This window comes from Stegastes partitus, unplaced genomic scaffold, assembly GCF_000690725.1.
Source record: "Stegastes partitus isolate 25-593 unplaced genomic scaffold, Stegastes_partitus-1.0.2 Scaffold141, whole genome shotgun sequence".
NCBI lineage: Eukaryota > Metazoa > Chordata > Actinopteri > Pomacentridae > Stegastes > Stegastes partitus.
In genome coordinates, this window is record NW_007577872.1 from 359,539 (window position 1) to 386,119 (window position 26,581).

At 42.9% G+C, this 26,581-nt stretch overlaps 1 protein-coding gene across 2 annotated transcripts in view; it reads left to right on the forward strand.

The window, feature by feature from the left end:
- The window catches only part of sh3pxd2aa (SH3 and PX domains 2Aa), a 140,306-nt gene that overhangs the window by 69,479 nt on the left and 44,246 nt on the right, over positions 1 to 26,581 (forward strand). For both annotated transcript variants that reach the window (XM_008278999.1, XM_008279001.1), the window contains exons 6-7: positions 9,930 to 9,955; positions 23,268 to 23,396. In XM_008278999.1, the coding sequence (XP_008277221.1) occupies positions 9,930 to 9,955; positions 23,268 to 23,396 (155 nt within the window). The remainder of the gene's footprint in view (positions 1 to 9,929; positions 9,956 to 23,267; positions 23,397 to 26,581) is intronic.

Genomic DNA, 26,581 nt, shown 5'->3' on the forward strand with positions numbered 1-26,581 from the left:
CCCATTTTTCCTCCACTCAACAATCACAGAACCCAAATACTGTTTCGATGCACATACGAACCCGTGAGTGTTTTTCAAGTGTTGGGTAAAAACCTGTCTAACCGTCCTTTAAATACCAACGAGCAGAATAACCCCCGCTTGTTATCGTCCCGTCTGGAAACTGTCCACATGGTGGCGTACTTCCCAACACGGACACATGTTTCCGAAGCTCCCCGGGGCTTCCCTCCGTCTATAAATGCATCCAGTGTCTGGCCACATTCCCCGAGTCTTTCTCTGCATGTCCTTCTTTCTCTATTTATGCCTCCTGCTCTTCCTGTTTCCACCGCAGCAGCTATCCTCGTCTCTTTTCTACCCCTCCCTCCTCCTTCTAGTTAGTTTTCCTCTCTCGGCCACTTTTCCCCACATCTTGCATTTTTATCGAGTCAATTTGCACGGCGACGCGGCCAGTGATTTGTTTTATCTGTCCGGGGCCCACGGTTGGTAATCATATAACTATCAGCCTAAATGGAATTATCTGTCCTCGGCACACCATAACGCTGACAAATTTCTCTATTAATATGCGCATGCCGCATTTCAGCCATGATGAAAGCATCGGCCGCTGCCCTCCACAGGCCACCGCCGCGTCAGACTCGGGTGACGCTATCATCATTCATCATGCCCCCGTCGCCAGACCTCCGCATGAATAACAATAGGCTTTGACCTTGGAGGAGGGAGATGCTGCAAGATTAGCAGATTATTACCCGGATAAGACGGGAAGCCACGCGATTGGTCGGATTCGGGGGGGGATTCCTCGAGTGGCGGGGGGTTACCTCTGGTGACAGGTTGGGTGTTAATCAGGAGTAAGTGGGTGTTAACGTGTTGGTGTAAAGTGGGTCCAGTTCTGGTGCTGGTGTTCACAGGAGACTCACCTGTTTGTCTTTATTCAAGCAGGTGGAACTTAAAGACCCACATGATGCTATCTGGGGTTGATATTTCTGCTTTTTTGTGCACGTTAAAAGTCACGTTAAACCTGCCTGAAACAGCTCGTTTAAAGTCTCAGCTTGTCTTCCGCGACGTATCGACATCATCATGTGGCTCATTTGCATATCGCCTGCAGAGAGTTTGGTTAATTTTGTTACCGGAGTCATTTCTGACCAATCAGAGCAGAGGAGTGGCTTCTTAAAGAGACAGGCGCTAAAACGAAGAATTTTAGATGGAAGAGGTGCTGCAGAAAAATGTGACAAAAATATGTTGTTTTTTTAAAAAATTAAAACAGGAAAACAAATCTCATCTAATGAATACCTGTACCTGGAGCTGAGCGGTCGGTTAATGTGATTTAGTTTGTAGGTTTGAAGTTAAACAGGAACTCAAATCGTGAAAGAAAACTATTTATATTATACACGAAAGCCAAACTTTTTATTTGTACCTTTCTGAAATGCTCTAATGTGAACATTTTCCAGCTTTATTATTATTTGTAGTCAGTGTGATATTATAACTTAAATCCAGGATTTTAAAAAAGTAAATAAGTATATTAAGGATTTTTCTTTTTAAAAAACAACGACAAAAAAACAGCAAATTCTTTTTAAACTCGTATTATTTATGCATGAATACTTAGTTGCATAAAATGGGAATAAAATAGGAGTTTTGTCATTATTTTAACTGTTATTTCATAGATTGTTTATCCCTGTTTTGTTAAATTACAGATAACAGTAAAATCGCAGAAAAAAAAAAATTACATGCTGACCTTAAAAGAAAAAAAAATGCCAAATCTGTGAAAAATCTAATAATTTGACAGAAATTTGCTGTCATTTTCTGCCATTTTTACATCATTTGAACATTACAGTATTGAGCATTTGGGGTCTGGGACTGCTGCTCTCACATTTTTATTATTTTTAGATTTTGTTACTAGTATTTCTTTACAGTGTTTGACAGAAAAATTAAAGATTTTAGTCATTTTTCATGCAGCTGTGGTTCCAGATTCTTCAATGTGCTGCTTTTCTGAACATCTCTCGTCGTTTGGATAAATTAAGACATCTGAGGGCGTCGTTTCGTTTCTCGGCAGGAACCGTGACGGACGTTTGTATCAATGAAACGATCAGGAGACGAATGGAAAAGGTGAATAATCGATTGGGAGGCTGTTTGTGCTGTGATCTTGATTAGTGGTTGATAAACATGCGGCGGGGGGAGATTTGTTCACGTCCTCTCGTGTGCGCATCGTGTCGAGGTTAATTGATTCCCTGAACTCCGTGTGGAGCGTTCATTCTCACACCGGGCCTCCGTCCTGTCGTGGCCTCAGAGGTGGAGGGTCATCTGGGCCTCCGGAGGGCTTTTAGAGGTCCGGGGGTGAGGCGGGGGTAGAAGAGGCTCCGGCTATAATCTGGAGATGTGTTTATTTACCAGCAGGACGCCGCCCAGACTCGTTAGGTTCCATCCATTATGCTAATGCTTGTAAACAAATTGATTAGCGCTTTATCTGCCGACACGCTCGCGTCCTTCTAATTAGTAAAGCCGCTGCTCCACTTTTTCGGCTTCTTTTGCTGATTTATTCGTATGAAGAACAAATTTAACGGTGATTTCTGTCGACTCGACGCCGCTCTGCAAGAAAAGGTGTAATTATTATTATTATTATTATTATTATTGTGGTGAAGCTTCGCTGTTGGATGTTTAACATATGTTTAGTTCAAAAAGAGGTGTTTGATTTCTAAAACTCTCGGCAACGTCGAGTTTGTCCTCCTCTCGAGGGCGATCAAAGTGTTTTGATTATGCAACAGAGACGGAGTCATATGAGGACGATGAAGGCTGGTTTGTACAACACTGTGGGATCTAAATCTCATTTTTAAATCAGTAGGTAGTTTGTATAGTACATCATATTGTAGGTTATTTACTTTAACACATATACATTAGTAAGGCAAATCTGTATAATGAGTATAAGTGTTATTAAAACATTATTTTATATGATTGTCGGGTCAAATCAGTGAGTAAATGTGTATTCTTTGTGGTCTGAACATTTAAATTAGGCAAATATTTGAATGAATAATATTATATGGTCTCATCCTTTTCACATTATTTATTAAAAATATGTTGTATGATGATATTATTTATTTGTATTAGTCAGGTAAATGATAAAATAAATAATATTGCAGGTATTTAACCACAAATTTGAAATCAGTCACATAAATGATGGACAATAAATAATACTGTGAGGTCTTAATATTTAAATGTATCTGGTAAATTTGTATTATTTACAATATTGTTGTTTCTGAACGTTTAAATTAGGCAGATATTTTTAATAAATAGTACTATAAGGTCTTATCCTACATATTTATCTTTTTATATAATAAATAATATTGCAGGTGTTTAACATTTTTCTTTTTAAATCAGTCACATAAATTATGTATAAAAATAAATAATACTTTAGTGTCCTAGTATTTAAATAAATCTGGTACATTTGTATTATTTGTAATAGTGTCGGGTGTTAAAATGAACTGATATTATAACATGTTAAAGTTTAATATTGTCCGGTAAATCATGTAGCGCATAACATCGCAGCTCATTAACCATAATAGTTTAATTAGTCGTGTAAAATTGTATAATAAATAACACTCTAGGGTCTTAACCTTAGTATTTAAATTACTCAGATTAATTTATATTATTTTAAATATTGTATAATCTTAGTACTACAACTTGTAAGGTAAATGACAAAATAAATAAAACTGTAGTGTCATAATATTTGATGTCTGATACTTAAATGAGGTAGTTTCCTATAATATATTATATTGTAGCGTATTTAATGTTTAAATAAGTGACGTCAGTTTCTATGCTAGAGATGATCATAGAACTTTAAACTGAATATTTACATTTTCAGGTACATTTTTACTATAAAGGTATTGTTGGGTCTTAAAATTAATATTTAAAACTGTTTGGTAATTTTGTACTATTCAAAATAATGTAAGATTTTGATATTTAAATTAGTCAGGCATCTTTGTATATTTAATAACAATTTATATCATAAAGACAATCATCGAATCATAAACTTAATATTTTTAAAAATTCAGGTAAATTTGTATAATGGGTAATATTGTAGGATCTAAACCTTAATATTCAAATTACTCAGGTAAATTTTTTAATATTTAAAATATTGTAGGGTCTTAACGTTAATATTTAAATTAGTCGGGTAACTTTGGGTGTCATATAATATAATAGGGTGTTGATTTTTCTCTATTTAAGAGCATTTTAACTTAGCGACATCGTCAGCAGCATCGTCAGCTGGTGAAGGAGCGCCGTGACAGAGACTTGAACTGGTCGAAGGATGCGACACCAAAACACACAAGTGGTTTTCATGCGTGTAATCGTGAGACGTTGCTGCTTCGACTAACGCTGCCGACCTTTGATCCACACGGACCCGGACTCACGTCTGCTTCGATTTGAGAGCTCGGAGCGGTGGAGCTGATCAGACGTTCGCCAAAGTGCTGCTGCTTCACGGAGCTGTGACCGAACGTCAGCGTTTGATGGAAAGTGTGACGACACACGTGTGAGAGCGTGTAACCGGGCCACATGTCGGCGTTTCTGTCCACAGATCCGCAGACTCAGTCATTAAAACGCCGCCGCCGTCACACTGACATCCATTTTTAATTGTGTGTGTTTCTGCATGAATAATTAAGCATCGCAGCATCTGCGCGTGCGGTAATCTGTCACCAGGACGCAGGAGAACAGCGTCGCCTCTGCAAAAACACACCGTCTCTTTACTGCCTGGCCTCCAGGTTTTACACATAAAGCAGCGTCCTGGCCGTGTGTTTTCTACACGTCGCCTTTCACCCCCGGCTTCCTCCTCCAGGAGCAGCGCTGGCAGCCGGAGCCGCTCGCCTCCAGGGAAGGGTTCGGTTTCAGCCGCGGGGACTCGGGTCACCGGTTCGACTCTGGACCCTCAGCTTGTGCTCTTCATCCTCCCTGGATTCTGCCCCTCCTTTGCGGCCTAATGCTTCACAGATGCCTCCGTACCTCTAAAAATAACGCCAGCTGCATTCCCACCGCTACGAGTTAGCCAACACGCTAAACGTCTTTGCTTTGTGTTGCTGCTACAAAATTAGGTGACTTTAGGTGCTAATTGGCTGCTCCAGAGATTAGCTGCTATATACGCGTGTTGTGTTAGCGCGCTAATGCCGCCCACTCACAACACGAGCTAACCTTCGCTTTGACCTGCTTCTCATGGCGGCGGTGAAAACACGAGCGGTCGATCCGATCTGCGTGTCGGGATTAAAAAAAACACAAAACAAACAAAAGGCTCTTTATCATCTTTATCAGGATCAGAAGGAAGGAATCAAACGCTGCTCAGGCCGAAGCGGAGCAGCGCTCACGCCTCTGCTTTCCCCCTGATTGGAGCTTGTTTGTTGGAGGTTGTGTTTGCCTTTCTAACCGAGCACAGCGTGAATAGCTTAACAGGCTCCCTGGGAGCTGCTACAGAAAAGTGCTTTTCATGCTGCTGCTGCTTTCCGCCGTCCTCACCTCCCCGATAAGTTACAGCCACACATTTCCAGGTCCCACACTATTGTATCGTCACCGCGTGCCGATCGTTTGCCGTTAGCTTGTTCAATTAACCCAGCAGGAATCCAGCGGGCAAATAAAACCGTGTTTGCAGTGGCGGAGGGGCAACACCGGGTCGCTTGTGTTTTGTGTAATTGGAGCAGAGTTTTTGTCTTTATTAATACCACATTCAGCACCGAAAACACAAAGTAAGAGCAGAAAATGAATGAAATGTGAGATGATTGTGTTTTATAAAAATCCGGACAGGCCTCCGGGTGAAGACAAGTCCAACCTTTGAGCTTTATCTCACTGCAGAGGGTGTTTTAGAGCGACCTCGACCTTTGTGCATGTTCCGACTGCGAGATCCGTCCTGAAGAAACTGTTTAAGGGCCGTTTTCAACAAAGACAAAAACCTACTTACCCAGAGTTAGATCTGAAAACCTGCTGCACACAACTCGACGCTGAAAATCTATTTGATCGAAGCTGAGGCATTGTTTTCTGTCCTCTCGATGTGCTCGTCATCAACAACAAAAAATCAACCATATAGACAAACATACTGGACCTGATGCTCTATTTCCTACATGCTCATGAGTCCCAGCCCTAGTTTATGTATGTGTAGACGTGTCATGCAGATATTTTGCCCCTAAAATCCATAAACGATCACTGTTTTAATCATGATTGTGCAGCTTTGCCAATAACAGGAGGAACGGCTGAGGTACGTTTCTGTCCTGTTTCATGATGATGTTAGCCGTTAGCTTACCTAATCTATTGACTTGCAACAGATAACAGACAAGACTGCTGGGAGAATGCAAACATGAAGCAGCTAACATGAGATATAAAGCGTCCCCTCCCACCCCGGACGTCCTTAATGCCACTGCGGCAAGTCGAGAGCGAAAAGGACAAACATCCTGCTCGGAGCGCGGTTTCCGCCGAGAAGCCGTAAGCCGCCGCCCGTCGCCCCGAGTTCTACCAGCTCCTCGTGAATCAGAGGTCGCGTGTCCAGCGCGGCCCGAGATGGACGGATGAGGCGATGGAGGTCGAGTCCCGTCTCTCCGCGTCCCACTTTGGTGACAATGAAGCATATTCTTGGCGGGGAAGGTCGGCATAAAGGCGTCATTCATCTGCCGAGGCCGCTCACAAAGAGGCAGATGCATCGGATCACAGGGGACGGAGGGACGGTGACACTACAGAGCTGCTGTGTGTCACGATGGACGACGCTGCTGCTGCTGTCGCCTCTTTATTAGCGAGCCGACAAGAGGTGTCCATTAACCTCGGGCAGGTTGAGGGCGTCACCTCGCTCTGCTTCACCCCCGACAACATCCCTCCGTTAATGCAACCGGCTGCTTCTCAGGGAGCGAACCAAGGACGCTCCCGCTGCTAAGTTATTCAGACCCGCGACAAAATTAGATTCAGAGTGAATTTTTGTCATCTAGTCTGGCCAGAAAGGACACAAACAAGTGAGAAATGATGGTTAAACAACATGCTGCTTGTGCTCATGAAGAATTTGAGCTTCGTTTTACATATTAAACTCTTGATGTCACCAGAAAATGGGACCAAATTTGATTTGCGGTGAATTTTTGTTTCATCAATCCATTTTTATCTGGCGGGAAATGACAAAAGGTGGTAAAACAGTGTGCTACAGACAGCAAATCTGCACTTTTTCTGCATCAATTTAAGGTGAAACTGTCTTTATGTGCAGAAAAACACAGAATTCAGGCACCAGCTGATCTTTATACTCAACTTTTCTCCTTTAAGTTGATCCCTGCTGGTTCATTCACTCGTCTGTCTTTTGTTCTTTATTTAAGAACAGCGATGAAATAATTTCTATTCATCTAGAAACTCCTAGAGATGTTGTGGCATCTCTGAGTCAACATCATTGTGTTTTATGGGGGGAAAGGTGCACATTTTCTACATATTGAGGGGAATCTCTTCCTGGAATCTGCGTTTCTTTGTAATGTCAACATAGGCGTATTCTCAAACGGTACATTTTGGTTTCAGTAATACGTTTGTTCTGGATGGAAATGACACAAACAAGTAGCAGAAGGTGGATAAACAGCTTCTAAATCATTAATATCATCATAAATTGTAACACATTTTGATTTAGAGTGATTTTTTTGTTCCTCTAAGGGCTGGTAATGACACAAACAAGTCATGTTCGGCCTCCTTCTGATGGGATGTTCAGTCACTTCTTGGCTACACAAGCCGACGCAGGAGCAACAGTCCTTTTGGCATGAAGAACAGATGTGTACAGAGGCTGCTTGACCTTGTCGGGAAGACTTGCGTGCTTCCCTGTTTGGCCTCAGATGGGCACTGCGTGACGTCTCGGCTTGTTTTGTACCAGCAGCTTTCCAGGAATCTCTTGACTCAGCAGCGGTCTCCCAGGACTGGACGCTGATCCCAGAGGTTTTCAGAGCGTCTTTGAAGCAGAGCCTTGGGCGACCTCGAGGTCCAGAGCCTTCTGACAACTCGCCGTGCAGCAGATCTTTAGGTGTTCTGCCAGCGAAGGCGGCGTCGGCTAAGGAGCCTGAAGATGGATGCAAGTCGGTGTTTGGGATTTTATCTTGCCAACTGATACCAAGGTGGATAAACAGTGTGTTACAGGTGCTAATGATGAATTGGAGCCATATCCTGTGCTTTAAATCAGCGGTCCCCAACCACCGGGCTGCGGACCGGTACCGGGCCGTGGGTCATGTGGTACCGGGCCGCACAGAATGAAAAAAAAAACATTTTATTGGTTTATTTTTATTTCCAGCGGAGTCTGCATGGTGTTTTATTTTGAAAAATGACGAGCTTGTCTTCCTGTCTCATCGGTCTGCGCTTGTTTCTCGCACTGGACTCATTAGTTTTCATGCCGTCAGTCTAACCGCCACTGAAATTAGTAGAAGACAAACGTCTCAGCTTCTTTGGAAAGTGGGAGAGACTCGATACTGAGCCGTAAGGAAAAGCAAACACGTATTTAGCAAGTAGTTTTATTAATTTATGAAACTTTTTAATAGAAAAAATTCTGCGATGACTGATCCGTAGAAAATGTTCTTGCTTAAAACCGGTCCGTGGTGCAAAAAAGGTTGGGGACCACTGCTTTAAATTACTCACATCACCTGAAATTGTGCCAAATATAAGACAAAATGCAGACATTTCATTTGGTACCAAGTTGTAGAGCGTTTTAATACACTATCTACTGAGAACACATGATGCAGTCGTAGATAAAACTAAAGATTTACTCATCGTGGCTGCTCACAAGACTTAGAAAGGCTATAAAGTCACATCCAGGTGTTTTTAAGGTCCTCAGGGCGAAGCAGAGTAAAGAGTACAAGGACTTCTACAAGGAAAAATCTCAGACAATGTGGTCAAAAGAGCCCCAAGATCCTCCTGATGAATGTGAGCAGAGAACAAGGCTGGTCGTCACGGAGACAGAACCAAGAGCCTCACCTGGACAGAGGAGGAGGCTTCTTGGTTCTGTTGGATGTAAATGGAGGAAACAAGAGGAGGAAAACATCAGACAGTCTGCAGAAGAAAAAAAAAACCCAAAACGTCCAGACAAAGTGGTGAAGAAACGGTGAATACATGTGAAGATGTTGGATCCATGTGTGGAGGAGCAGCATCCCGGTGGAGACGAGCAGACAGACTGTTGATGACATTAAGGTGTTTGAGATTCATCACCAACACACTGACTGTTCATTCTCACTTTTTTCTTTCATTTTTACCCGTCGGCCAAATAAAAATCCACTTTAAATCAGAATTTCGGTGTATTTCGAGTGTTTTTGGGCCTCGTTTCATCACCGTCCACATCTGCTACATCCCTGACGTTTTTTGTTTTTAGGGAAAGACGACACAGTTTGAGCGGCTGGTGTTTTTTAGTTGTGCCTGGCTCTGGTTTGTGCTGCAGCGGGGATGACGTGGCGAAATCTGAGGTTAGGTTCTGATCAGGAGGGAGGTCTGCTTGTCTATAAATAGCACCTTTTTTTTTTTTTTTTTTTGCCTTCATCTATCTGAAAGTCACTATTGACAAGGACAGAAGCTCCGCACAGCAGACCTCACACATCCCCCCCTTCCTCCTCCTCGATCTATAGCTCAGCATAATCCCATTAGAGCCCATTAGGCAGAGGCTTCTTAAAGGGATCCTCCTGCGTTTGGACGTGGGGAGAGGTCGCCTTCCTCCCCACCGAGGAGGAGGAGGAGGGAGGAAGAGGATGGTGGTGCTGCCGCCGTGGTCACATGACTGATTTGTGTCTGTTGCGGGGAGTTTCAGGCAGCCGGCCAAAGTCATCCCTCCCTCCTTCCCTCCCTCCCTCCCTCGCAGCCTCATTCCCCCCTTTTACTGTGGCGTTTTGTCGCTAAAGCCGATTGCATGCTCGAGGTTTAGTCCGCATGCGGTGACTTGTTGTGGGTCCGTCACTAACCATGTCCCTCTTGTGTTGCTTCTCCTTCAGGGACTATGGATCCAAGCGCAAGTCGGGTAAGTCACCTGCTTTTTCCTTCGTTCTGCCTCTTGTCTCTGTCGACTTGTTGCTCCGGAGAGGAGGCGTGATGCCGCCGTGTGTCGTCTGTCCGTCCGTCCATCTGTGTGTGTGTGTGTGTTTTCTTTGGGGTGTGTGTTTGAAACGTCCTCCTGGATGCAGGTTTGACTCCCGGTCCAGGGCGGGGTTTCACAGATGTAGGGATGTAGAGAAGGTCCACTGTTATGCACCAGCTTGTGCCTTTTCTGCATCAATTTAAGGTCGAATTGACTTTTTATTTGTGCAGGAAAACACTAAATGAAGGCAACTTTCCTCCTTTAATTCGATCCCTGCTGATTCATCACACACCAATCGTTTGTCTGTCTTTGCATGTGGCACCTTTTTCTTCTTTTTTCTTTACATCCATGATGATTTAATTTATTCTTATATGTTTAGAAACTTAAATGTCTGCTGAAGATTTCTGCTCATGTGCAAAACTTTGAGCACATTCAGTCGTTGCATCTCTGAGTGGACGTTATGGCTTTTCTTTTTCAAAATAAAAGCGCTTCTTTCATGTTTTTATCGGGGAAACGAGAGCAACTGTTGAGGGGGATTTATTCCTGAAATGCACTCCTGTGGGTGGAAAAACTACAGCTTTTAGAGTGACTTTTAGTTCTAATATGATCTTCGTTTGAACATTGGAGGAGACGTGATGACATTTTGACCATCAAACGCGTCTTTTCCTTATTTCTGATCAATCTTTATGCACCAATTTGTCCTTTTTCTGCGTCAATTTAAGGCTAAAATGTTTTTATTATTGTGCAGGAAAGCTTAAAATGAAGGCACCAGATGACCGACACAGTTATTATCCTCTAAGATCGACTTTCCTCCTTGAATTCGATCCCTGCTGATTCATCACACACACACAGGAATCATTTATTTGTCTGTCTTTTGTTTGCAAATGTGCATGTGGCACCTTTTTCCTTTGTCATCAATGATGAGCTCATTTTTAGATATTTAGAAACTCCTGGATTTCTGCTCAGGTGCAAAACTTGTAGCACATTCAGCTGTTGCATCTCTGAGTAAACGTTACGTCTTTTTGCAAAATAAAAGCGCTTCTTTGATGTTTTTATCGGAGGAACAAGAGCAACTGTTCTAAATATTGAGGGAAATTTGTCTCTTGTTTAACCTCCTGAAGTCAAACTACATGTATTTGACATTTTTTTAGACAGACGGAGCTTCAGACGTAGATATTTGGGGGAGACGTGAAGACATTTTGACCATCAAAAACGTCTTTTTCTTATTTCTGATGAATCTTGATGCACCAATCTGTGCCTTTTCGGCATCAATTCAAGGTCAGAATGTCTTTGTATTTGTGCAGGAAAGCTCAAAGTTAAGGCACACCTTTAAGATCAACCATCGTCCTTTAATTTGATCGCAGCTGATTCATCACACACATACAGGAACAACGTATTTGTTTGTCTTTTTTTTTTTTTTGCAAATGTGCACATGGCGCTTGTTTGGCACCTCTTTAAATGTGCGAAACATTTAAATGTATTTTTTCTTAAAAATAGATTTTAATCACTCAGATGTGTTTTAGTAAGATTTGCGCTCAAGTTTCTGCAGATTTCTGATGCACTGCAGCATCTATGAGTAGGTATTTCAAAATAAAAGTGCTTCTTCTTTCGTGTGTCGACTCATGGTAATAAATACACATGTGGTAAATATTCAGGGGGGATTTAAAATCTACACCTTTTTTCAAACCAGATGTGTTTCCTGCATTTCAGTGAAGCTTTATGCACCAATTTGTGGGGGTTTGGGGGCTTTTTTTGCATTAATTTAAGCTGAGAATGTCTTTATTTAAGTCAAAGGAAACACAAAAGTTGACAATTCAGAATATAAAAGACTATAAATGGATTTAATTATGGTTTCTGCAGAAGATTCAGCGCTTGTATGACCTCAAGAAGAAAGAATCGTCCCTGTCTGAGGCGTCGTTTTGTCTGTTAGTGAAGCGATGACTTAGAGATAAACTAGAGCTGTAGCACATTTGTTTGACGATACACATGGTATTTGGTTAAAAACATGCAGTCAGATGCAGGTCCGGGACATTTTTCTGCTGTTGGCTGTGAGACTATTCGCCCACTGTGAGGGGTCTTTAGCCTCATTAGCCATCTTAGCAAATGTATGGCTCTTAGAGGGAATTAGCCGCAGAATAGCTGCTTAACAAAAGCATCGGCACATGTGAGTCACTAATATATGCATCAGGGAGGCCGTTTGTTTAGGTGGGAAACGCTGGGGAATGAGTTAAGCAGGAAATAGCCGGTCGGTTCTCTGCCTCCACGTCTCTGAATCAGCAGCCTCTTGATTTATTTTTACCTCATTCATAAAAGTTCTGAGTCAGTAAACCCAGTTTATTTTTAGACTGAAAGCTCAGCAATCAGTTAGTGGAAGGCCCCCGAGGAGAGACGAGCACCGCTTCAGTCCCCATCAGCCTGGAACAGGTGGCTAAATCTCTGGGATGCTGCCCGGCTGGACGGAGCTGCGCTGACCCACTGATCCCCGCCGCGACCTCCAGCGACACCAAGTCGCTCGGTTTGGCTGCTTCCAATCGTCTGAGTCGCTACGTAACGTCTGCGGTGCTTCTGTGACTGGAAACCGACGGAACAATGTCCCGAAAGGAAGGTGTCGCGTTACCTCTAAAGTCTCCCCGAGAACTTCGATGCTGGATTAAAGCCCGTAGCTGCTGCGATCACAACGACCCGTCTCAGTATTTATAGCGTTTTCTTTGTCGTCCGCTTTGGGACTCGTTATGTAATCTGAAAAGTTAACACAAGAGTTTGAAGCTTTGTTCTGGAGTTCAGTCAACTCAGAACGATTAGCTTCTCCGCCGCAATCAAAGGTGTTTTTAATGACTTTATTAAGTTTATTATTCGTAGACGTGAGGTTCTGTTTCCACGTCATTTAAAAGGAATTCTGAAGTCTCATGCACTTCATTACCAGCATGGAGGTTTTTCTGAAGTGAACTCGTTCCAGATCGGACCCGAGTTCCCGACCTCACAGGAGCTTTATTGAGTTACTTAAACTTGGTTTAAAATCAATCGGCTTCGTTTTACCTACTTCAACATAACATTTTTTGCTCATCAGATAGTCGTAAATAACAGGAAAACGCCTCATAATGATGATTAAACACTGAAAAGCAGCTTTAAACATTCAAAAAGAATGATAAAAACATTGATTAGTTATTGGAAAAGTCCATCTAAGGACCTTTGTTGCGTAACATCCCATATTTAATGCCATAGAGGGATCAGATTTGGCTAAAATTAGAATATATATGTATTTCCGTATCACATTTCAACACTGGAGTTGCAAGCTGCTTTGGAAAATAAACAAAAATATGAAAAAGCAACAACAAAACTTGTTTTTTTGTACTTAAACATCTCACACATTAGTTCATGGTGTAGAAAAAAACAGGAGAAGCCCTTCTAATAAAGGCCTAATGCCATAAACGCTGTAAATTTTAGGGACAACATGACACGAAAACAAGCCTTTAAATCACTCGTTAGCTCCAGTTAGCGGGACGTCCATGTCTGTTGTGGTTTCGCGTTAAGCCCAGAGGTCAGGCTCGGGGAGCGTCGGGGTCACGGCCGCCCTTTTCCCAGCTTCGGATGGGGTGGAACCGGGCTGCTGTTTGGGCCCGGCGGGTCGGGTTTCAGGCTGGGAGGAGGCCTCACGTCTGTGTTCCAGTGTTTTTACAAGTGTAGGTGAAGCCGAGCGGCCGGCCCGTGTGTTTACATACGTGTTGAGCTGTCGGAGCTAATTAGGACGTTTATGGGACACTTACAGCCTCCGTTCAAAACTCTCACACAGGAATGAAACCTTCTTTATTAGTTACACTTCTGAAATCACATCGAGCGACGACAAACGGTGACGATGGGTTTAGGCCTGTAGCTCGGACTGATCTCTGATGGTGCCGGTGATAAGTTGGAGGACTGATGTGTGGAGCTGGTTGTGGATCAGACTGAGCCGTCATGGCCGCCGTCGTGTCCTTCAGCGACTCCTCCGTTGGCGTCGTTTGTCTCTGCAGACGTCGACGGCAGTCAGAGACAAACAGCTTGCTGCTAAACGTTGCGTCGATACCGGTTAGCTTCCGCCTGCGGTTTGACATTGTTGGTGCTGCGGCGGTTTTCTGCCCCTGTGCCGCTTCACAGGAATCAATAGCGGTTACCTGCAGCTCGCCCGTTTATCATCTAAACTCCTGACAGTGTGTCGTCCTGCACGGGGGCAGCAGCTGCACTGTTCAAAATACAGTAAATGTACAAAAATAAATGTTAGTATTTGGTCTGCTGGGGCGTCAAATATATTATTATTATTATTACTATTACTAATAATTATTATTTTTATTGCTTAATGAATGATAATTACCTACCATACATAATTACCTATTACTAAATAATAAAATACTAAATAAATCCCAGCAGCTGGACAGTCTAAATAGTATATTAATGAAAACACCGTCTCATAAAAATACTGTAATTTTCCCAAATAAAAATATGTCTTAAGTCTTAATTTTACATCAGATCATATGTGTTATGATTATGAAATATTATTGATATTGTTTTTTAATGTTTATTAAAAGAGAACTTGACATGTTTAAAACATTATGAACACATTTATTTTATTGTTATCTTACAGATTTTCCCTGTTTTGTTAATTACAGATAATATCCAGTAAAATTACTGAAAAAGTAAATGATGGAAACCATGAGAAATAAAACATTAAAAACTCTGTTTCTTTTTAATTTTTTTTATTCATTATACTCTTTTTTTTTTTTAAAAACAAAGTTTGACTGTATAATTACATTTTTTGAAATAACGGTATTTACACCAGCAAACAATTTAATCATTTTACATATATTTGCTGTTATTTGACAAAAAAAAGCATATTAAGGACTAAAAAATGGTAAATTACTTTTTAGCTGTTACTTTAAAAAATAAATTGTAGATAAGTGAAATTACATTAAAATATATATGAATTTTCTTGTTAACGTTAAAACAAAAACAGACTAAAACTACAAATAATGTTCACTTCAAAAATCTGTATTTTTACAATTAGCAATTTGTTGTTTTTTTTGTTTGTTTTTTTGTTTTTTTCTTTACAGTGTGTGATCATAAAATTACACCTTTTACTGTTTGTAAATCAGCCAAAAAAAAATCTATATTTTTATGGACATTTCTCTTTTTTTCCCCCCATTTCTGCTGTTTTTTGACATTACAGGATTCCACTGTTTATTGATGAACTTTTTCTGGCACCCTGCTGCTAGAATTTAGTTCTACAGTGTAAATACACAGAAAAACGAGAAACAACACGGTCAAACTCAGTCGCTGCACTACAAATAAACATAACATAAAACAACAACAACGTGTGGACGTAGCTGACACTGTAGATAAATAGTTTTACTTTGCAAAACGACTTTTAATGATGATAAAATTACTTTTAGCTGAAACAAAGCGCCGTTTTACTGAAGCCTGGTTGTTGTGAACAGCATCTACAGACTCAGGCCTGCCCGCTGATCGACTGTGGTTTGTGAGTGGAGCTTTTCTTTTCCAACACAATCTGCTAAAAAACAAGATAGATGGTCGACAAGCTCCTCCAACCCAAACACAAAGGAACTGACCTCAGATCTGTCATTTCTCACCGTCCCCGGGCCCTTAATTGCAGGGTAGCGTAGACGTTTGGGGTCAGGATGGTAGGAAAATTACCCACGGCAGCGCAGGGACAGAGGAAGCAGCGCCGGTTCTGCTGGTTTGTGGCGTCATCAGTGAAACCTGAAAGGAATTAAGCGTCCGAGTGTTTGTGCGAAGGCAGGAGTGGAGCGGAGAGTTAATATCAGTCAGATGTGGAGCTGCTCTGAGGAGCTGACTGGCGGGTAATCACGACGGCGGGGCGCTGGTGGGCAGGATCTGACCCGAGCCGACCCGGGACCAGCTCGCGGCGCTCCCTCTGGGGCCGACATCAATCCGGCAAAGCTCCCGAGGCTCTGTGGGATCGCGAGGAGGGGATTTAGCTTTTATTATCTCACGTGAGTGGACGGAGGGGGGCGGCTGCTGCTAGCAAAGTGTGAAAACTTGTTCCCATCCAAAGATAAGTCGTAATATTCCTCTGTCGGACCGACGAGTGGAAGTTTATGAACCATCAGTTTTTAATGCTTCACTGTTGGAGGCCGTGAAGCTTCAATCTGAGGGGAAACCAAACGTCCAAAGTTCCATTTCAAAACATTTTTCTTTGGAGTTTGACGCAGTGAAGATGTGAATCGAAGCAAACAGACGGAAACAACAACACGTTCCTGATGTTCTGCAGCTCAAACACAAGCAGGAGCAGAAAATACCACAATGTGAAAGGTTGTTCAGCAAAAGAACGTTGAGACGTTTCTTTAGCTGTTTCATACCATCGTACTGAACATATTTATGATGATAAACAGAGCAGGGATCAGTTTGTTTGTTTCCAACGTTGGTGCAACTAAAATACACAAGAAGTCAGTTGTTAACAAAACATCACAAAATAATGTCCAGTTCAGTTTTTCACAGTGTTTGACTGTAAAATTACACTAATTTACTGCATTTAAATTAGCTGAAAAATCACAATTTTTGCCATCTTTTTGCGGTTTGAACAGTTTCTGAACATCACAGGTTTCAACTGCACTTTTTCTGAAACAGCTGCCAGTTTTTTTCCTTTGTTTTTTTTTTTTGATGGACTTTTTGTTTTAGATACACAATAAAAAAAAGAAAATAGCAATGCATATCAACAGACACCACAATTTACAAATAAACACGTGCGTTGATAGACGCTGGGCTCCGTTACTGCAGTTCAGGCGTTTTTTTAAACACAAAAATGTGTTTAAGATGAATGAAATAAGGAGTTCTAGAGTTAAATTACATTGAAACTGAAGGATTTTATCGACCGGACACATGTTATACCAACAGAATTTGGTCTGTTGGAGTCGCGTGTGGACATGAATAGTATAAAAGACCTTTTTAAGTTAATTCTTTGGCCTTTATTAGATAGGACAGTCGAGAGAGAGACAGGAAAGTAAGAACGGGGGGAAAAACTTGCAGCAAAGAGCCGTGAGCGGGATTCAAACCCATGACCGCTGCATCTGGGACTATAGCCCCTGTACATGGGTCGCCAGCTCAACCAGGTGAGCTAAAGCAGCGACCCAAAAGACAAATCTTAAACCAATCAGAAGGCTACATGAGGATCCCTGCTTATTTCATCTATATCATTAGGGTCCTTCTCTCTGCAGCTTTAACTCCCATCCAGGATCATCACCCGGACAGATCCTAAACCGTTATGTTGCTCTGATAGGTTTAAAATCCAGCTCCGCGGTAGCTTCATCGCCTACTGCCTACACCTCGTCCTCCTGCAACTGTCTCCTCTGATGCATGGAGTTTAATTTCCTGGTCGGGGGCTGATGGTGTTTTTTTTTGAACGACGCCCCTTTTTCAGACATTCCAGGAGGTCCACCTAGAAATGGAAGAGATGCAGGAAAGAGAGGGAACGAGTAAAGCCGGCGACTCGTCCTCAGATACACTCTGACTCGTGCAGCATGAAGGGAAACACTCTCTCTCTCTGCTACTTTCTATTTCAGCGGGTGTGATGAAGGTGTGCTCTGTTGCTTCTGCATGCTGTCAAACTGAATAATCTCTCTTCTTCTTCTTCTCTGCCTCTTCTTCTTCTTCTTCTTCTTCTTCTCCTCCCTCTTCCCTTCCTTCTCTCCTTTTTCTGTCTGCAGTGTGGATGTACGGCTTTACAGACAGCCCGAGGAAAGAGGCCTCAGGTAGCCTTGTGTCTCTGTCAACATGTTGAATATGCATGTTTTTTTTTTTCCCTGAGTTTATTTCTTTTCACACTTCGGCTTGCTCTCGACATCTGCTTTGCATGCAGCCTGTCTTCCCTCAGACCATCTGCTCACATTCAGCCTTCAGCTCCCTCTGCAGTCCGTCCGTCCGTCCGTCCGTCTCTGGACGAAACTCAAAGCATCCCACGACGCGCCGTAGAAAGTGCTGCACAGACGACGGTCACTAACCAGCAATGTGCACTGCATTGTGATAGCAGGAGACTGTAATTAATAACTGGGCGTCTTCGTAAAAAAGGATTACTGAAACCGAATGTGTTCAATAGAAATAACGTGATACTGATCGATCAATAACAGTTTGTCTCCTGCAGCTACAGATCTGTTCTACTACTTTCATTGCCCACTAACTTCAAACACTATTAACTATTGTTTTCCAGACCGTGTTTGATGCTAACCTCTAACTGCCTCCTAACCTAGCTGTTAGCATAGCATTAGCCTGTCCTGTCTGTGCTCCTGGTTCAGTTTTTGCAGGTTGTGTCAGTTAAAAAAAGTGGGCGTTAAAGCTAATCTAACTTTAGAACAATGTTAAAGTGCTCCAGCTAGCAGCAAGCTAAGAGCTAACCTAGCTGTTAGCATAGCATTAGCCTGTCCTGTCTGTGCTTCTGGGTCAGTTTTTTGCAGGTTGTGTCAGTTAAAACGGAGCGTTAAAGCTAGTCTGCCTTTAGATCGATGTCAAAGTGCTCCGGGCTAGCAGCAAGCTAAGAGCTAACCTAGCTGTTAGCATAGCATTAGCCTGTCCTGTCTGTGTTCTGGTTCAGTTTTTGCAAGTTGTGTCAGTTACAACGGAGCATTAAAGCGAATCTGACTTTCAAACGATGTCAAAGTGCTCCAGCTAGCAGCAAGCTAAGAGCTAACCTAGCTGTTAGCATGGCATTAGCCTGTCCTGTCTGTGCTTCTAGTTCAGTTTTTGCAGGTTGTGTCAGTTAAAAAAGAGAGCGTTAAAGCTAATCTGACTTTAGAACGATGTCAGTGTGCTCCAGCTAGCAGCAAGCTAACATCTAACCTAGCTGTTAGCATAGCATTAGCCTGTCCTGTCTGTGCTTCTGATTTAGTTTTTGCAGGTTGTGTCAGTTAAAAAAGAGAGCGTTAAAGCTAATCTGACTTTAGAACGATGTCAGTGTGCTCCAGCTAGCAGTAAGCTAAGAGCCACAGCTAGCCTCTTAGCACTAGCCGTAGCCTAGCATCGTCAGCAGAATCAGGTCCAGCTTGTTAACACCAACAGTAAAATGTTGTGTCTTTCTGTAAAACACAACAAATCTATAAAAATATGATAATGAACCTTCTGCTGCCTCATCTCCCAAACACACCAATCTGTCTCTCTGTGTAAACAATAGCTGTAATTGGCTGTTGCTCGTGACATGTGACAGCCAATCAGAAGGCACCGTGGGCAGTGACTGCAGAGAGAGCTGCTGAGTGCTTTTCTTTATTTTACCAATAAAAATAACACAACCAGTCATCTAAAAATGCCAAATATCAGCTTCAGTAGTCGCCTGGGATTATAATCGGTCGATCCCTAGTAGGAGGTAGGAACTAGGGTGAGGCTTCACATCCGGTTCTTCACTTTTGTTTTGATCGCAGCCGATGATCTCACTCAACTTTGGGTGTAATGAAATGATGAGTCAAGACAGAAGAAGCAGAGTTACAAATGTGTTCATTGCAAATCCCGGCTGCGAGCATTTCCTCCCGCTGTTATAAGAGCACATTTTGACATCTGATGACTATTTAGCTAATGTTGTTTGAACTGTAGTTTAAGCAGGCAGGACATGTTTGTGTAGGTGTCGGAGAAAACCTCCCAACACGCCCATAATTTGAAACGTCTTGCAGTAAAACTATTGGAATATGAAAGGCAGAACGTAACAGGTCTTTAGGATTCATGGTATTTCTCAACAAGGCGTGGTTGCCATTACTGCAGCATAAAGCTGTTAAATAGCTGGATCTGTGCAGCTTTATTACCTCAGGCTTGCTTTGATGGCTCCCTGCACATAGGCTGCTGACGTCCTCCACAGTTTGGTCCTTTTCTTTATTTCGCCTCCTAAAGACAGACAGAAAAACGCGACCCGGTGGGGAAGGCGGGTTATGAGCATTCCCTGGAGCTCCCTGCCAACAAACAGAGAATCTTAATTGTGTTTGAAACACTGTGCAAATGCTGTCGTCTGCTTTTAATTCATCCAGACTGCCTGAATGCAGGAGTGTACCTGTTTTACTGTCATAGAGAGGCCACAGGTCGACTGTTAAGATCAGCGCTGTGATGGTTCTGTGTTCATCTCGTGTTTGTTTCAGTCAAACTTTATTGTGAGCTGCACAGGAAACAAAAAATCAGAAACTGTAAAATAGAAAGTCTGTACACAAATGTCTAAATTATAGTACAAAAAGGGAATAATACAAAATACAAAACACTGAAAAAACACTGCCCTCAAAATCAAACCATAAATCTTCACATCGATGCACGTTGGTTTAACAAAACAATCGCTTCAGTAAACATTGTGAATATAAAGTGTGCATTACAATTTAAAAACCTCTGCAGTCGCGCACTTATAGTTCCCACAAAAATACCTCAGCAGTCGTAAAATTTGCCGAAACAAGACTAGAAACCAAGTCCGAGTTAAAAATATGCTGCTTAGTTCACGCCGTCTCAAGTTGTTTTGTAACCCTGCTATCAGAACGCGTGTTGTTTTTATTTTTGCCTTCTTTGCTTTTCACTGATCAGACGGTGAAAGCGTCTCATTCGTCGGATTTAGAAAATTCTGACGGTCCTTGAACTCATCATGTGAGAAAATTTACCAAATATAATTAAGAAATCCCTTTTTTCTACATGTCTCGTTCAAAAAGTTCCCAAAATTTGCACCAGAATCTGTAAAAAACAACAACAACAATCTGGACTCCTTTGTGGAAAAGTCGCAACTGACTCAGAAGTTCTGAGTTGTTAGATTGAACTGCAGGCTGTGTTTCTGTAGAGAAGAGAGGAGACGACAAGAGAAACTGAGAGGAAAACAAAACAAACCTGATTGATAAAATAAATGCAGCGTGACTCAAAAACGATGAACAGAGGAGCAAGTTGTTGGAGGATACATCCAGCACGGTGAAACAGTGGATGTGCGGAGTAGCATGAAAGTGTTTCTATGGAGGTGCAGGACTTTATATTGTAGTGAAAAATGGAGCAAAGAAACACCTGCTTTGGGTTCAGAGGGTTAAACTGAGGAGATGCACAGAGACAAAGTTGGTGTGTTCAGTTTCTCAGATGCAGCCATGAAGACTGATAAAGTTTATCTCAGCTGCCGTATTTGCTCAGCATTATTTTAGTTTCCATCACTGCTGCCTTTCACTGCATGTATAATATTGTTCATTTTATTTTTTCTGACACGTAGCATGCAGCCAAACTGTGTCTGGTGTCCGCTGCTAGCCAGCCGTTAGCCGCCTCCTGCCTGCCTCCAGCTTCATGCAACCAACCATCTGTCTGCTGCATGTTCTCTGTTTTGACCGTCTTTCCTTCCTGTCTATTGATCACATCCAATAATAGTTCCCACAAAAATACCTCAGAGGTCTTCCGCTGAGCTCGATGCTGCAAGATGTTTTTTAAAAATTCACTCATAGCAGCTCCTTCCAGTTGTATTTTAGAATTCCTGTCAATATAAGAGCTGTTGGACAGAGACACGTTAAAGGCAGTCGTATTTTCCAGGTGTTGTTGCCAGAATTTAAATTTTTCACAGTTTTAGGCCACACAGCATCCATTTATGTGTTCTTACAGCATTAAAGAGCCCATATTCTGTGCATTTAAAGGTTTAAAGGTTTACATGCACTTTATTTTTTCCATACTGTGCAACGCTGCAGCAATGGAAATGCTCCGTTTGGGTCAAAAAAAAGTCAAAAGAGAGACATAGCTCCATCAGAAAAGCTGGGAATTTCTATCAAAAGTACCATAATTCACCTCTCTACGCACACGTTTCAACCTGAATCGGCACTCTTTACGTCTGTTGCTTTTTATGCTGTCATAATCTAGTATCTAATCTAAGTGCAGCTCCACTTTTTACCAATCAGAAGTTGAAAAAGTGCTGCTTTCTCGGCTTTAGAGTTGCAACACCACTTTTTACAGTGTCAAAAGCCAAAAAAGTGCCTCATTTCATAGCGCTCTCATCATGCTAGTTTCTATACCGTCAATAACAAAAAAAGTTCTGCTCATTATGCTCCTCTAACTACAACACTGTTTTCTACGCAGCCAAAAGCAGCTTTTATGCCACAAAAGTCCCAAAAAGCATCACTTTTTACAGAATTCTAATTACAACACTGCTTTTCTTACTGAGGAAAACCATAAAAATTGCACTTTTTCAGCACTTTAATTAAAAACACTGCTTTTTATGCTGCTAAAAAAAAAAAAACACTGGCAAAAATGCTGCTGTTTACATCATCAAAACCTGAAATAGCTTTAGCTTTCTCTGTCAGCTTTTGGTGGCATTAAAAAAAACGAGGTGTTTTGATTTGAACTGTGTGCAAACGGCAGCGAGTTACGGAAACAATGACATGGTGACGTAGATAAGCGACAGAAGAGTTGAAATGAAGTGTTTCAGGCACCGCTAGCATGGACTTTGTGAGTTTGAAAAAGCTTTCCATGCACAACAAAGCAGCTGGATTAAACATTTAAAAGGAGAACTGTAAAAAGAAATCTGGGCTCTTTAATGCTCTGTCCCTGACGACTGATTGAATGTGATCAGAAACCGTTTTTCTGCAGAACCGTTGGCGGTTAAACTCGGGTCAGACGCGCGACACACGAGTGAATGAAATCACTGCTGGCACGTAAGAGGTTAAACATTAGAGGGGGGAAAACAGAGTGGCCTAACCCCAACTCTTTCTTCTTTTGTTTCACATAAACATGGACCCAGCCTCCTTCGCTGCTCCTCTCTGCAGTCCACTCATATGTTTCTATTTAAGGCCAGCAGTGCCGACTACCATGATTGGTGTGCTCGCCCCCCCCTCCGAGTCCCCGTCCAACGGCTGCGGAGGGGAGGCCTTTCCTCTCCACCGCACTGTTGATTTTCCACAGGGAAACTTCACCATTCTTCCACTCATTCGCTCTCAGACCGTGAGCAGCTCCTCTTTCTTTCCCCCCCTTCGTCTTTTCCCCTCTTCAAGCTCATGGATCCTCAGTAGGAGCGACATGCGGCCGCTGCGAACGCCTCCCCGTCCTCCGTTTTGATGCTCCTCGGTCGAGGTCGTAGCAGCTATATGGCCAGACGTTTGGGACTATGCAGCCAAGTCGTGAGGTCGCGTTCTGATTGGTCGGGGAGGCACGGCGGCGGCGGCGGCGGCAGGGGGTTGGCCGATGGCGGCGTACCGGGTGCGCGGCAGCAGCAGTGTAGTTGGGTGCAGCGGGCGTTCGCGGGGCGCCACGGCGGGCAGGTGGCTCACAGCCTGTTTCTTCCCCTCAGGGATCGACAGCTCGGAGCCCATGGTGCTGGAGCAGTACGTGGCCGTGGCCAACTACGAGAGGCAGGAGAACTCGGAGATCAGCCTCAAGGCCGGCGAGACGGTGGACGTGATCGAGAAGAGCGAGAGCGGTGAGTTTACCCACTTTTTAATCACTCACATGTTGCTCAAAACAGAGCTGCATCTTCTTCGCTTCTCCTCTACCAGCTCCAAAAAAGTCGCCCAGTGTTGTGGCGACAAGAGGTAAAGAGTCAGGAGGAAAGTCTGAGCAGCAGCCTGATAGCGTTTTGCATCATCACCTCCCTTGTTGAAATTCTGTTTAGCAAAACCCCCCAGAGCTGGATCTCATTTTTTCTGACAGCCAGCAGCTTGCACAACTCAACAGAGCTCAGCAGAAAGTTTGGCACAAACACGCCGCAGAAATCGCTGCCGTTATCTGCAGGCTGAGTTTATCTCCACTCCAGCATCTTTGACTGATTAGGCGCCTTAATGAGTCAGTCGTAACCAGCTTTATCGAGCTCCTCTCCCGGTTCGACCCCCGTCAGCAGAAATGAGATAATTGTAACGTGAGGGCTGACGGGGGAGACGGTTTGTGATGTGGCTCTCGGTCGATCGTGGACGTCTTCATTTCCTCTCCCGGTTTTTTGAAGTTTGGAAATGTCAAGCGCTCCCGTCAGCTCTCAGACTCGAGTCTTCTCGCTCGACTTTGATTGCCGGGAGTCTTCGGCGCTAAGTGCATGCATGGTTGAGTGTTTTGTTTGATGAATATTCATGTGTGTGCCCGAGCTGCGCTGTAATCTCCCCCTGTGATCCCCGTTCCTTCATATCCGGCCTGACAGCATCTGCTCGCCAGGCCTCCCGTCTGAAGGCTCCGTTCTGAACGTTTAATATTGATCGAAGCGCTCAGAAAAGCGGCGCGAGCAGCTTCTCTGCCGTCATCTGAAGAAGTGGAGCAACGGCGGTGATGATGATGATGATGATGATGATGACATCACTGCGAGGCGATGCCAAGACAAACACATCTGAGAGCTCGTATAATATCCCACAACCCCCCTTTTCTTTCTGCTTTCAAGGCTTCGCTGCAGCCTCCTGCTCACGTTTTACTTCCCAAGTTTTCTGACAGTTGGGCTGCTAATTAGAGCCTACTTTCTGTGCCGTGATGTCTTTTAATCCTCTCCAGGAAATTCTGAAATCCATATTTTGTCTTCTGCACACGTTGAGCACAGTTGCATTACAGACACAGTGTAAAAAAAAATAAAAGAAGCTTTATTCCGACCAGTTTTTAAGCGTCTACAGACTCGACCTGACATAATTACGGGTTCAGCAGCAGAGTCGGATGTTGTTTTTTTGCCCCTGTGAGAAGTTATGGGCCTTACAAGCCTCAGCTGCTCCACCGTGAACAAATCCTACCACCAGTGTGCGTACAAGTCAGTTTTTTTTGTTTTGTTTTGTTTTAGATTTTAGTAGCTGCTATCTAGTAAAAGTGAGATTTATGCAGCCGTCCGGATTCAGGCCTCGTCTGGGACGCTGTCCTGGTTTTCTCCCTGTGGTCCCTCCTCGGACATGGGAACCGTGAGCGTCTGGAGAGAGGAATGTCCCAGCTGGAGAAAATAAATCTGCATATGTGACCAGTTAAATTATATGGTGTGTTGGACTGAGGGGAGGCAGCGACGTGAAGGAGACGGAGAGGAAAAGGTCGGCGCGGTTAATAAGCCGCAGACCTGCCGGACACATCGAAGCTCTTTCTGTAGAAGCAGAAGGTGAAGATGCAAGTTTTTACAAGATATATTTGCTTCTTTTTTTCTGTGATTGCCAATTTATCCAATGGACTCTTATCGTCAAAGCTGTTCCTGAGGCAAAGAAAGATGAAAACAAGCCTGCTATATAACGCTCATAGCTCTGTAGACGTACAGGTATCGATAAATGGATTAAACAGCAGGAAGAGGATTAGATACGTGCAGTAAACACCCAGTGTGAACTGTAGAAACCACGCTACAGCTCTATTTTCTAGCTGTTTTCCAACGTCATACACTGTAAGTTAGATTAAAGCGACTGTTCTTTGGCCTAATTAAAGAAGACGTTTGTCAGAGATGTTCCCACTTCAACTGTTTGAAAGATGAAACTACGATTTTAAAAATAGTACAGTTAATTTACATTTCTGAAAACCTTTTGATGGAAGTTCAACCTTTTAGTTTGGGAAGCGCTAACTTTAAAATACTTCCAGTTTGTTCTTAGTTGCAGAAGTGTAGATGGCGAATTAGTAAATAGGCACTTTATTTACCAGGAAATTCAAGATATTGCACTCAATAAGGAAACCGGTATGCAAAAGAAAAAGCAAGAAACGTGCCAGGCGAAGACATGAGGTGCCGAAAATTGCAAGTATTTACAATAAAAAGGTGCAAAATTGTTGGTATTTACAATAAAAAGAGTATTAACATGTCTAAGTAGAGTGTAAAAGTAGAACTAACAAGCAGATAGGAACGTGTCCTCCAAGCAGACAAGAATAATACGAACAAAGATGTCCACAGTGGAGCGTAATCCCAGTTTAGACGGCTACAGTATAACATTTAGCACATTAGCATGCTAGCAAGCGCTAATTAGCGCAGGCTGATTGGACGCTGTTGTCCAGATTGAGGATTAACTTGGTTTCTCCTCGACTCGGATGCAACGCCAACAGCTGGGAAACACAAAATGAGGCCAGTTTCCCTCGATTTCAATCAGGTGACTCAACTCGTGACTTCATAAAACTCCTTTCTGCCAAGCTTTGAACTTCTACACGTATGAATCACTGATGCTTGATTAGTTTAACAGGAGCCATTCCTTGGACTTGGCTTCATCAACGTTTTTGCGCTTCAACCCTTATAACGTAAAATTAATTTGTAATTTAAGCGGCTACGGTTCAACGTTCACCAAGTTAGCATGCTAGCAAATGCTAATTAGTGCAGCTGAGGCTGATTAGAATGGGAATATTAGCAGAACTGTGTCGTCCGGGTCAGCTGGTCCACCAGATTCTCATTAGTTGGAGGTTTAGACTTGTTCTCAGACAAAATACTGAAGTTTTAATGAGGACCGTAGCGTCTACGACGGCTGTTCGATTGGTTGATACGCTCCCAACTGGCATCCTATTGGTGTTACCTTCAAAAAGAGAAAAACTTTCCAGGAACCAACTACCTGAAAACACTTCTGACAACTTTCAGCTGCCCCAGTCGAACTTTTTTTAACATTTGCTGAATGTTTATTCAGAGTCGGTTCCAAACCAACTGACATCATGTCCAAGAAGTCGTCGGTGCGTTTTGTTCAAAAAGTCGAATATAAA